Here is a 13,572-nt window from a genome sequence, read left to right as displayed (position 1 = left end):
ATATATTTACAGAGCGCTTTTGGCGTCATCAAATTCAAATTTAAATTCAAATTGTGTTTATTGTGAAATCACAGGTACATAAGTCAGGTCATAAAATTTGTATGATAGATCAGCTGTGTTCCGCCGCATGAGCATACAATAATGGTAAGATACATGATTGGTCAAATTACATTTTAAGAAATCTTCTACATAAAGCTTTGAGTATGGAATCGCATTACCAAGTGTTTCTTTTTAATTCATTTCTTTTCGTCAAGGAATTTAACCATGGTAGGGGCCAGAACAACAGAATAAATGATGGTTCTTACAAGTCCGTCATGACGTCAGCCCAGCCCCGCATGAATCCTGGTTTCCTGAAGATGTACAGGAACACAGCGAAGATGAACAGCAGACCGGACGACTGAGGACAAGCAGTTATCAATTAAACACTAAATAAAAGTTTTAGTTTATCTGACAGATAAGTTTCTGATAAACTATCATGGACTTTATCAATAAGTAAGTAAGCAGTAAAGTTAAAAACAAATTATACCCACAGTTATGGTTTATCTGTCAGATAAGTTCCGGATACACTAACCAGGACTTTATCATCAAGTGTTGAAACATGTCCTAAACCTAAAGTACGGCCAACGAGAAGCGATACCAAATGTAAACAAACCCAATGTCATGGGTGAACCCGTCTGACTTTGACATATTTTGGCGGGAGAACGAGACATTACGACAAATACACAAGATGGGAAGAAACAGAATATAAATATTGTAAACTCAACAGACGTATCGACCTTTTGTATCGACGACCTTTTGACCTATGCCTACAGGATGTAGTTTATCTGAAAACAAGTCTCTGATAGGCTAACAAGGGACTTTATCAGCAAGCATTGAAACATGCCGTAAACCTAGCCATTTAAGTTTATCTGACAGATAAGTTCCTGATAAACTATCAGGCACTTTATCAGCAAGTGTGAACTCACCCTCTCGTGGAATGTGATGGGTCCCAGGTTCCTGTACTGCTCCTTGATGACCTTCATGGTGGTGGAGGAGCCTGACGACGCTAGCGCCACCTTCTTGGCAGCTTCGCTGTTTGGCCTGTGCGGAGAAAATGATAAATTATTGTTAAAGTTTACTCTAAAATGCTTTTTGAGGCAATAGCAGCCCAATAGTGTCAGTGCTCGGTATTTCTTTACAAAATCGAACCAGAAATGAGGAAATCCGTAAACGAACAAAAGTCGCTGACATAGCCCGAAGGATTAGCAAGCTGAAGTGGCAATGGGCAGGGCACATAGTACGCAGAACTGACGGCCGATGGGGCAGCAAGGTTCTGGACTGGAGGTCGCGTACCGAAAAACGCAGCGTGGAACGTCCTCCCACAAGGTGGACCGACGACATCATAAAGGTAGCCGGAAGGCGCTGGACGCAGGCCGCTACCAACCGGGCAACATGGAAAGCATTGGGGGAGGCCTATATTCAGCAGTGGACGTCCTATGGCTGAGATGATGATGATGAGTGTCAGTGGCAAATTGTCGATTCGAGGGTCGGTAGTATATAGTCAGCGTCAAATACTTCGAGATACTCAAAGTAGCTAAAAAGTTGACTACACAACCTTATTCCAACTGTAATAAAGACGTCCCGAACTTGGCTTGGCTATTTTGGGTGTCACTAACTATTTGATGCTGACTGTACCAACCGTCGTCGCGATGGGCAATAGATGACGCGACCAGTGGGTTATGTGGGATTATCCCCACCAGGGCTCACTTTTTAATGGCCAAAGGGCGAGGCATTCCCACTAAAACCCAACCGTGTCCACCGGAGCCACAGAATAAGTAATAGTATCTTTATACGCTTGTCAAGCTGACGTCTTGCGTATTATGACAGATCTGTGTCCTGTTTTCTGATATCCCCTAGGACTACTCAACCTTCACTGGTTGGGTTTCATCGGAGGCCAAGCTGTAGATCCTGGCTATACAGGAGTTTTAGTGGTGGGAAAGTGTGGTTGGATAAGTCCCGTTGATCTGTGTTCTGTATTTGAATATTACATCAGTGTCAATATGTGTTCGCCTCAAGTTTCGTTAAGCAGCCTATAATGCGTGTTTCTTTTTTATAAACAACGAGGAAGCTCTTGACCTGTATCTCACCTGATGGTAAGTGACGATCAGGCCGAAGGTGGAAGCGAGCTTCACCCGAATCCTCAACCACGGAGGAACTGGCTATCTTACCTCTAACTGCCGGAACACAACAATGCTGTTAACATTGTTGTTATGGCGACAGACTTAGGTAAGATGGTGGTAGCTAGCCAGGCGTTATTGCAAAACCACCCATATTCCGCCTGCATAAGGATCATTACCTGAACATGCCCATGAAAGTGACTTGGAGCGCGACCCAGACGAGCAGCTGCATGATGAGCATGGGCGGCGTGCTGTACGCCATGAACCAGAAGAAGTTCACTGAGGGACCGTACTCTGGGAACTCGCTGGGGAAGAAAAACATGTTATTAGAGCATCAAAAACAAAAAACAAAGATTAAGGCCCAGAACAGACGGTGAAACGCAACTGCAACGAAACTGCAACTTTCTGATGATTCTGATGAATGAAACTGAAACTGAAAGTTTCAAACTGGTCGCGTCATGTGTGGTCTCTCAACTAGCAGTTGCAGTTTCGTTTCACCGTCTGTTCTGGGCCTAAGAAGTCAGCCATCAGAGGTGGAATTGTGTAAAGCAATCGTAATCATTTGACAGTTCATAACGAACGGTAAAGTCAGTTATACAAAGTGTTTGACAGAATAATCGTACGTTATGAACTGTCAAATGATAACGATTGCTTTACACAATTCCACAACAAAAATTATAAAGATTAGGAAGTCAGCCATCAGGTTTAATAACCACTAACTTACTCTCTAATCTAAATTTCAATAGTCGGCCAAGTCTTGGCCTAGGCATATAAATTGGATGCCAGCTTTTAATTTACGGCCTAGGGCCTAGGCTTATGTACCAGTAGGCGCCATTTATTGTCCCGAATGAGTGGTAGGGTTAATACTGGGACGTGTAAAAATGCTTTTTAAAAGCCTATTTGCAAAAATAAATGAGTTTTATGAGTTTTTTTTTTTCAATATTGTCTTAACCGATTGAGTCCCAGACGGCATTAATTAATGTCATAACAATTGATTATCTATTGTGTCTAGATTCGCGGAGCTTGAAGGATTAAGGGGGCGCGATCATAGGGAAATGACAGGTCGCGCGAACTGTCATGGGTCGCGCGACCTGTCATTGGCCTTTGATCGCGCCGGCGATGGCGATCTGCACGCGTTGGTGTGGTTGAAGCATTAATCTTAAGATCCCAATTTGATAAACAATTTAAAGTAAGTAAAATGTTTAATATCACTATAGGCCTTATACAGAAGCTCAAAGTTGCACAGCGTGCTATGGAGAGGGCTATGCTCGGTGTTTCTTTACGAGATCGAATCAGAAATGAGGAGATCCGTAAACGAACTAAAGTCGCTGACATAGCCCGACGGATCAGCAAGCTGAAGTGGCAGTGGGCTGGGCACATAGTACGCAGAACTGACGGCCGATGGGGCAGCAAGGTTCTGGAGTGGAGGCCGCGTACCGGAAAACGCAGCGTGTGACGTTCACCCACAAGGTGGACCGACGACATCATAAGGAAGGCGCTGGACGCAGGCCGCTACCAACCGGGTAACATGGAAAGCATTGGGGGAGGCCTATGTTCAGCAGTGGACGTCCTATGACTGAGATGATGACGATGATGATGATGATGGAATTTTTTAAACAATACAATATACTTACGAATCAAATATTCCCTTGAAGGCGGAGTTAGTGGCGGTTCCCACTAAAGTGCCGCAGCCGCCGAGCGTCGAAGCGTAGGCGATGCTCAGGTAGTAACAGATGGTGATGTTGCTGGGAATTGGCGCCCTGGGAGACGGTGACGTCACGTTATTCATCATTATTATTCATGAGAAAATTTACTGCTTCTGTTGGGACTTTAACTCACGCCAAAAGTAAATATAGACGTGTTGACACCACCAATCAATTTACGTACTCTTTAAAACTGTCAAAACGAAACTCTCCCATACTATTTGTATGGCAATACAAGCAAGTGATGTCACTATTTGGTCAACTCAATTAAACTACTTTTTTCAATTACAACGCGACCAAAAATCGTAATTAACAGATAATTTAAAATTAATTTAAGTTTTTAAGACCAGAATGAAGTGTCTTTTTAAAAAAGTTGTTATTTCGAATTATTAGGGAATGGTGTCAAATTGTCTATTATGTTGACTGGCTTTATTGGGACTTGAAACCAAGACTTTTTGCTTGTCGGGTGACTGCTCTGAGCTCTTCACAGGAGACATTGTCGAAATTATCAAGTATAAAGCCAGTGAGGTGGCGTCTTTTATTTAGGATTTTAAATGTCAATATAAAAAACTACCTATGAGGCGGCTTTAAAATCTAAAAATTGACAATCATTTGAGTTCGCGACTTGAAGACGTCATAGGCTCCATTGCCATTAAAATCTATGGGAGAGTCGCGTTTTCACAGATATTATAAGCAGGGATGTTATGGATATCCGTAACCGTAACATTCGGATATCCGAAATAAAAAAATATTCGTAACCGTAACCGAAACCGGTATAATATTATTCCTATTCCGTATCCATAACCGCAACTACATATCCATAACATCCCTAATTATAAGTACGTCAATTGACTAAATACTCACTCTTCCTCAGAGTCCTTTGCAGGTTTCACGTCTTTCCCGTTCTCTGGGAGTGCGTTCTTCTTCCTGTTGATATAAACGTCGCCCAGTCCTTGCTGGAATAAGGAATAAAAACAGGGATGATGACTGGGTAATGAAATCGAAATTCTATTTAGTCCGTCAGACAGATAATAAAAAAATTTTGGACACATATTTTTGAATTTCTTTCATAATCGAATAATTACAGTATTATATCGAGTTGAAATGTCGCGTGACGTCACTTTTGAGTAAAAATTCTACTTAAGCGTGACGTATCGCGCCATTTCAACTCGATGTAGCACTGTTATTATTTAATTATGAAAGAAAATAAAAAATACGAGTCTAATATTTTCTAATTATCTGTCTGATGGACAAATAATTGAAATTTTGTCATCTAGCCTATTGCAACATGATACCAAAATACGTTACATTTTTCAACCGAGTGTGATAGGCTCTCTAGAGGTAGATTTTAGTAAAAACTAGAACTAGTCATTATTAATAGCGTTGCTAATAATGTAACATGAAGCAATAAAGAACATTGAAATTGAAGCTTTAGAAAAATTCGAATAAAATACACAGCCTGTATTTACCCAAATAACGGTAGCAAGTTTGAATGAAAAAAAACCAGGACTAGGGACCTTTGTACCAGGGACTTAGCACGCGGCGCTATTTTAAAGCTGTGAATTCTTAGAATAACCGCGCAAATAACCGCTCCCGTGAATTTTGAAATAAAACCGCAATTCCACAACCGCCGCGGGCGCGAGTGATAATCGCGCCGTGAGTTCTTAGCCTTTGTTAGCAAGATCTATTAAAAAAATATTACGCCTAATTCGTTTAACGGCTGAAATGATGGTGATGATGAGTTTAGCAAAGAGAGTTACTCAGCATTACCTGTTCTAAGACTTCCAAGATGGCTTCAACTATGGGCACCATCATAGTTGTGGCAGCTGCATTGGACACCCACATCGATATGAACATCGTCACGAAGGTCAGCCCGAAGTTTAGTCTGCAATGAGGAAGATTGGGGCTCTTTAGCTAGTATGCAGACATTTTTTAACCTTGTTTCATTTCTGTAAAGTTCAAAATTCACTGACAGAAAGCCACATCGATTCAGAGATTCTTGCAGACCACTGTTAAAAAATATAAAACTATTAACTCTTTCTGCCTATACACTAAGGCCCGATTCGACCAAGCTTTTATCCGAGAGTAACTCTTGGTATAACTGTCACATTGACAGTTTCAGTATGGGAAATATGTCAAAATGTCGAATAACTGACGATTTATTCTGAGATTAATATTTACTCTTGTTTGGTCGAATCCACCCTAAACAGATTTGTATACAGGTTGACTTGGAATTAGAGATTAGAGATTTTTGTATATGGACACTCATATGAAAAGTTACCATATAAAAACATTACCCACGACTATGCCATTAACAGATAAAGAGCGATAACTCTTAGTACCTTTAACGAGCATAATAAGTCAACATTTTTCACTGTTTTTGTACCTTAAGACAAGGGAATAAAGCTCAAAACATGGTGGGAAATATATTCCCACTGCCGTATAACTTAACCTCCACTGGTTGTGTTTTTATTGGCGGTCAAGCTGTAGATCCTGGCTACACGGGAGTTGCAGCGGTGGGAACGAGAGGTGGGAAACATATTCCCACTTTTTTTTTATAAAGGGTTAAAGAAAACGAACCTCCTATGCGAGCAGCCCACCACCTGGACAGTCCACAGCGCCACTCGCTTCGGAAGCTTGGAATGCTGGACGCCAGCCGCTATCATCAGCCCTCCCATGAACATCATGTTTGTCTCCTGCGAATACAAAATCAAAGTTATTTACTGCATGAAAAGAGGTACAAAACAGATCAAATTATACTATAGTCTGGTCTGCGGTCTTTTTGTTTGAGCACATACCAAAGAAACACCTTGTATATAAAAGCCCGGTCTGTGAGCACATAGAATTATGTCCAATGACCTCAAGCTACCCATCTTTATCGCTCGCGCGCAATTATATTGCTATCGCGACTGTACGACGGGCGCCCGCCCGCAGTGAGTGTGCGAGCGCGACAGCAACATAATTACGCGCGAGCGATAAGGATGGGTAGCTTGGGGTCATTGGACAAAATTCTACGTGCTCACAGACCAGACTATAGCTAGTTTTAAATAATAAAATCAACATTAGTCTCAAAAAGACATTAAATAAATATCCTTGGGTATTTTACAATGCGCCTCTAGTCCCAAACTAAGCAAATCTTGTACTATGGGTAGTAAACAATATTTGATGTCAAATTCCTTTTCGATAATTACCTACAATTTGTGTGGAAATTGTGGCAATATGTTATATTTGATACTGCAGTTTTCGTTCAAATTCATTCTTTTTTTTTTTAAGATAATTAGTAATTTGTTATTGCACAAATTACTAATACTCCCGCGTTAGCCCCTCGTACTAAGCTAAATATTATTATGCTTGTATTACGAGTGAGCTCACCACAATAGCCGAGCGGTGGCAGGGACACGAGTCGGCCAGTCCGACCCCTTCACCGTTCGACTATCGTGGCTTCTAAACTTCTTTTTTGCGTGAAAGAGTAACAACATTCCATCAAATGGAAATCATTGGGGGAAGCCTATACAGGGTGTTAGGTAAATGGGTATATGAGCCGACACTAGCCCATGTTAACATGGGCATATAAATGGTATGGTGAAGTCAGAAATTTGATATAATTTTATTTTTTTAATTTTCATACAAAATAAATTTTATAAAATCCGATTTGTATTTGTGTCGGCTCATATATACCCATTTACCTAACACCCTGTATGTCCTGCTCCTGTGGCTAAACTTCTTTTTTGCGTGAAAGAGTAACAACATTCCATCATGATATGGAAATCATTGGGGGAAGCCTATATGTCTTGCTCCTGTGGCTGAAGTTACCTTCATGTAAGCAGCACAGGTCTGGTCCGAGTTCAGTATTCCCATGGTGGGGAAGAGGACGATCGGCAGCATGGAGGTGACCGGCAGAGGCAGCAGCTCCAGTACCCAGAATATCGCCATGATGAGCACAACATACATGCATCTGTAGGCCTAGAAAAAATACGAGAACGAATTTCAAGAGAGGTTTATTAGACTAGCAATAAAACTCGCAAGCTGTTTACCACTGTATAAATAAAGCGCGGTCTGTGAGCACGTAGAATTTTGTCCAATGACCCCAAGCTACCCATCCTTATCGCTCGCGCGTAATTATGTTCCTGTCGCGCTCGCACACTCACTGCGGGCGCCCGTCGCACAGTCGCGACAGCAATATTTACGCACGAGCGATAAGGATGGGTAGCTTGGGGTCAATGGACAAAATTCTATGTGCTCAGAGACCTGACTATAGCAATAAAACTCGCAAGCTGTTTACCACTGTAATAGCTGTGGCAAGCCAACTATTGCAAGATTTACACAGTGGTGACAGCTTGATGAAGTCAACTTCTGTAAGGCCCAGAAACATCTGTGAGAGACCACACATGACGCGACCAGTTTGAAACCGGTTTGAAATGGTCGCGTCATGTGTGGTCTCTCAACGGAATCTATGGCAGAAACTTAGATGCAACTCAAAAGTAACTAGAAGTTGCAGTTTCGTTGCAATTGCGTTTCACCGTGTGTTCTGGGTCTAAGTTTTATTGCTAGTCTGCAGAGTACAGTATTTTTTCTTTAAAAAACAAAACAGATTTTAATTGCTTGTTCTTATGAGAAAAAAAACTTGCTTTTTTTGTTCATATTGATTATTTTTAATCACGGTGGCGTAGGCTAAAAATCCTGTAAGCATTTATTTTTACTACATCTTTTATAATGAATGCATATGTAGTATATTCAATGCTTATAAACTGCCAAAAAAATTAAAAAATATAAGAATGATATTAATTTACTAATTACAATCTTAAAAGAGTGATTGGAACTTACTTTTTTATTTACAACTAATAAAAGAGTAAAATTAAATAAAAATAATCTTTAAAGACTTACTGGGGCATGGTTCATGATCGGAATGGGCAACAGTATCAGTGGTGTCAGCACCACTATCAGCGACTTCCAGTAGATCGACAAGAATAGACTTATCCGTTGCCATAGCGAAGCGCTCGACCTACTTCTGGAAAAAAAATAGGTGGTTCCGCTGGAAAAAAGAACAAACACACATATTATAACGACCTGTTTGTACCCGGTGCGATGTTAGTGCGCTGTAAATAAAAAAAGCAAAATTATTAAATGAAAACATTCACATTCCATGTAAGTACCATCGCATTGTATTGTGATGAGATTTCCAATTTAAACTGATTTTTAATAATAAGGACACTATTGTAATTATTATTTATTTGTTATTTAAAAAAAGATTAAGTCAGCCTCAGAGATGACGTTTCATTTTTTCTTTAATTAATTCTCTGGCAATTTTATGTATCACGATATAATGCAAAAGGTGATAAATAAAAAATTCAATAAGATAAAAAAGTTCAAAAGTAAAGGTAGGTAATGATAAAAATGGTTGAAGAATAAGTTACGTTTGTGTGAATTATGTGTTTGTATTGGTAATAAAGTTGCAATGGATAAAACTGAAGAATGAAGAACCGAAAACAGAAGGTGCAATACTACAAATAAATTAATTATAGACATAGTGAGACAACTCATGAATGTAATGTCATATTTACATCATAAATTATATTAATTTTAAATTTTTGAAGAAGTCTAAAACATGCTTTTGAAACACTGAACTGTACACTACAGAAAAAAATACTAGTAATAATAAGCATGTTATTTTTAAGTAAATCAGTTTTATAATCATGCAGTGCCATGCTGGACATACGTGAACAAACATAGCATCAGCTGAGGCACTTACAAACGGTTAGTACCGGGCTACACAGGTTTTTTATGTGTATTTACTCTTTTATCAAATATCTCCTAAAACTCTGGAAAAAACATTATAGAAGTAGATAAGTTTATTTTTATAACATCCTGTGTATGTGTTATGTGCTAATAGGTCATTTTTGGGTAAAGTAGAGTCGTGTAAGTAATTGTTGTGTATGAAAAATCCTTTTGATTTATTCATCATAGCTGAGTAGTATTGCTTTTTGTAGGGTAGTATAAAATATCGTAAATTACCTAATACAAATCAAATTCAATAATTACCGAATCTCATCGTTCACGGGGACGCCGTTTTCCACTGCATTAGACATTTTTGAAGATTATTTGATGTATTTTTCACCAAAAACTAAATGAAGTTGAGTATTCTTGATTCTTCACATTCTCTTCTTCGTCTGGAACAAACAAAAAATAAAATATTAATTGCTCAATGATTATCAATTTAGGTTCTATCATCTCGTCGTGTATTTTTTACGTTTTCAGACGAATTAATTACCAAATAATTTTAAAGACAATTTAAAGCAAAACACCGCGTGAGTAAATTCAAAACAATTTATTGACATTTGTTTGTTGTCTGATTTTGACATTAGAAAACAAAAGTGATGACAATTCCGGTTCCATTATTTCTCTCTTTCTTTTAGTTTAAGACAAGTGAGTAAGATATATCGATAAAACATCAAGTCAAGTCAGTGAGCTCTATATTGAGCTCGTATTTCTTTTCCGTACATGGAAAAACTAAACGCTTCCAATGCAGCCACCATTACCACATGAATAAATGTGACATGACATGTGTCAAAATTGTCAAAACAAAACAATCTGTACTCAATTATTTATTTTACGATTGAAAAATCAACATTTGTCATAATTATTTAATGGTACTAGTTCTATTTTATTGTAATTACATAAAGAAAGAATATAAACATTAATACGGACAGTGAATAAGTGCTGTGCGCAATGACTGAACAACAACCTAAGTCGGAGTCCGAAGGTAAGTTAAATTATAACTAATTTTATGGTTCCTTTTCGTTATCAGGGCTATCTGATCATTTGATAAATATGTTTAAATCAATTAGTGGCTATAAAAGCTGAAACAGGTATTGAAAGTGTTTGAAAAACGTTAAAATTTAGTGTTCTATTGAGGTTATGTTTTTACCTCATCAATACTGTAAATCTAGGATTTGGCTTAATATATGCCGCATATAAATACATTGTAACTTAAAAAATAAGTATTAATAGTTTTTTTTACTTATCATTATCTGTAAAGTTTTCTAATTTTTATTAAGTTGATAATATCTTAGTTATACCACAGAATAATAATTTAATTTGGCTTACAAACAATCAACCAATCGATCAAACAACACTTTGTGTAGGTGTCAGTATTAGAAGATCATAATATATTTTAGTGTACGAGGGTGGTCTGAAAAGTTTCCGACCTAACATAGATACAAGATTTGTTTTCTTAAAATTTATTTTTATTTTTCTACATAGTCTCATCTACAGTAATTAGTCGGCGCCAAAACTCGGATTTATTGCGCCTAAACTGCGCCAACAGAGCATTGGAAATGTTCATTCGAACACGTCGTTGGTCTGACGTTAGCAAACGCGGCACCCAACGCGTGGACAGCATTCTCATGCCTAAATCTTGATTGAATATGTGACAAACACGTTCTTTGGACATTTTCATTGCCTCTGCTATCTCTCTCACTTTAATTCGGCGGTCGTCTAACACCATTTGATGAACTTTAGCGATGTTATCGTCAGTAGTTACAGTTTTTGGACGTCCCGAACGTTCATCATCTCCCAAGCTCTTACGGCCACGTTTAAATTCGGCTGCCCAAAATTTTACTGTGTTAAATGACGGTGAAGAGTTCCCGTACACAGAATCTAACTCATCTTTGATTTGCGTAGGGGTATTCCCTTTCAAAAACAAATATTTTATGACAGCTCGATACTCGATTTTTTCCATTTTCACAAAAATACTCACATCGACTCACTCAAACGACTTTCAAATAAAAACCGCGCGTCAAAAATGGCTGAAACTTTGAAGTGTTGCTATCAAAGGATGCACAATTACATTCCCTGACTTTAATTGATGTGTGCTGCCATCTTCATGTTGAGGTCGTAAACTTTTCAGACCACCCTCGTATATTTAGCTATATTCCATTACACAATCCTAAGAAATGAATATCTTAAATTGGTGAAGTGTAGCTGCGTGTAATTGACAAGAATATCATATCAAATCAGTTCATTTGTGGCACGAGAGAATCATTTTATTATATTAACATTAAGTGAATGCAATAATACACTCATTGGAAAATTAAAATGCTAGTGCAAAACATCAATTCAGCACACAACTGATGATGCAGTGATCAGTTATTTATTTTAATAGGATTTCAACCAATAAGATTATATGCAAGAAGTTTTTTTTACTAAATCTAAGACTAAATGCTAGCTAAGACTAATGATGAGAATTAATTAATAATTAATTGAAACTTTAAGTTCCAACCAGCCACTTTTATTTAATCTTTTTGCAATGGATTTTTTTTAATGCTATATTACAGGTTGGTCACGTCTATTAGTCCACCATTGTGGCAAGGCAAAAAATACTACATGATTGTATACTAAACTATGCTGTTTCATTTAAAATTTCAAGAAGTATGTAAGTGGTAGATCGCCCAGGGGTTTGTTAGTAAACAGTTGATCTTATGTCTAATCAAGTTGGCCACCTTCTAACTTCCTGACAAGTCGCTGAAGTACACAATAATAACTTCTCACTTACTGTCACAGTAAACGGAAGTCCACTGTTAATCTTAGTTGTCAGCAAAATGACCGCATTATAATGCAAATCAGAACAGGTTTAACTACAACTGCAACTGATAATACAGCATTGTTCAAACATGCATGGCTGCAGTTATGCAAACAATCTGGAACTGACCGTGTGGGCTAGGGTTGGCAAAACATTTTATAAGTTGAGACTTTTAGTTTAAGATCACCACCTATGTACACTTATGAAGCAATAAATGATTATGATTATGATTACTGTGACTGTAAGCTTATGAAAATGTATGAAATTCATATTAACAAGAAAAGACTGATTTAATCTTCAACTGTTTACTTTACTTTGTTTGTATTATACTTTCATTGTTAAACTTGTTTTGATTGTAGGGTCAGAAAACTTCAGAAAATTAATCTGTAACTGTTAAGGGACTCAAAAACTATATTCTAGCATTATCATAATATTCTTCCATGTTACCCTAATTATTTATTGAATTATGCTATTACAGAGGTACTTTTGGGGTGGGGATTTTTCCAACAGAAAATGACATAAGGTACTTCATTATTATTTTTTCATCTATAAATGCATTAAATTGCGTACTCTACTGTACTACAACGTCAGGGAGAATCAGTGGATTAGTCTATGTTTAACAAGACTCAATATTTCGCGGCTTTAGAGCTGTCTATCGCTATCGCAAATTGGCGAAAACCAACTGAAATTATTTTTAAAATATGGTGAATTTCTTAGCTTGTCGGCAGCCCTATGCCACTTGGCATATGTGCCGCCTCGTGCAACTGCACTTGCAAGGATTCTACAAACAGGTGGTTCTTCCGTCATTCACATAATAAATGTTGATTTAAATAGCATTCAAAGTAAAGTAGTTATTTAATAGTTAGCGTAAGTTGACCATCATTACCGTAGATTAGTTTGTAGTTGTTTATATGGCTTTCAATTGTTTGTAATAGATGGGCACGTGTTTGCGGTATTCACGTGTGTGCATATTTTAATATGTTAGGAATATGCAAGGTGCATCGCATATTTACGAACGATAACTAAAGATATTAAATAGTATTTAATATTGTTGACGATAGCACATCAAGGTAAACTCTGGCATCTTATTCACAAATTGACCCGGGAACCGAACCAACACTCCCTTGTTACGAGT

At 38.0% G+C, this 13,572-nt stretch overlaps 2 protein-coding genes across 3 annotated transcripts in view; one reads left to right on the top strand and one right to left on the bottom strand.

Moving 5' to 3' along the window:
* Positions 1-13,572, bottom strand: part of LOC135082067 (protein I'm not dead yet) — a 66,472-nt gene that overhangs the window by 8,426 nt on the left and 44,474 nt on the right. Inside the window, exons 2-11 of one of the 2 annotated variants that reach the window (XM_063976819.1) lie at positions 9,899-10,026; positions 8,744-8,891; positions 7,673-7,822; positions 6,440-6,555; positions 5,630-5,744; positions 4,724-4,815; positions 3,791-3,916; positions 2,336-2,461; positions 966-1,080; positions 306-397 (exon numbers count right to left, since the gene is read on the bottom strand). In XM_063976819.1, the coding sequence (XP_063832889.1) occupies positions 306-397; positions 966-1,080; positions 2,336-2,461; positions 3,791-3,916; positions 4,724-4,815; positions 5,630-5,744; positions 6,440-6,555; positions 7,673-7,822; positions 8,744-8,891; positions 9,899-9,945 (1,127 nt within the window). In that variant the 5' untranslated portion in view covers positions 9,946-10,026. The remainder of the gene's footprint in view (positions 1-305; positions 398-965; positions 1,081-2,335; positions 2,462-3,790; positions 3,917-4,723; positions 4,816-5,629; positions 5,745-6,439; positions 6,556-7,672; positions 7,823-8,743; positions 8,892-9,898; positions 10,027-13,572) is intronic. The other variant, XM_063976820.1, reaches the window with a different exon arrangement.
* The window catches only part of LOC135082428 (GPI transamidase component PIG-S), a 107,282-nt gene continuing 104,140 nt past the window's right edge, over positions 10,431-13,572 (top strand). Inside the window, exon 1 of the mRNA XM_063977223.1 lies at positions 10,431-10,619. Within this exon, the coding sequence (XP_063833293.1) occupies positions 10,586-10,619 (34 nt within the window). The 5' untranslated portion in view covers positions 10,431-10,585. The remainder of the gene's footprint in view (positions 10,620-13,572) is intronic.

Source organism: Ostrinia nubilalis, chromosome 21, assembly GCF_963855985.1.
Source record: "Ostrinia nubilalis chromosome 21, ilOstNubi1.1, whole genome shotgun sequence".
In the NCBI taxonomy this organism is placed as follows: Eukaryota; Metazoa; Arthropoda; class Insecta; order Lepidoptera; family Crambidae; genus Ostrinia; species Ostrinia nubilalis.
This window is presented reverse-complemented; position numbering and strand designations above follow the sequence as displayed.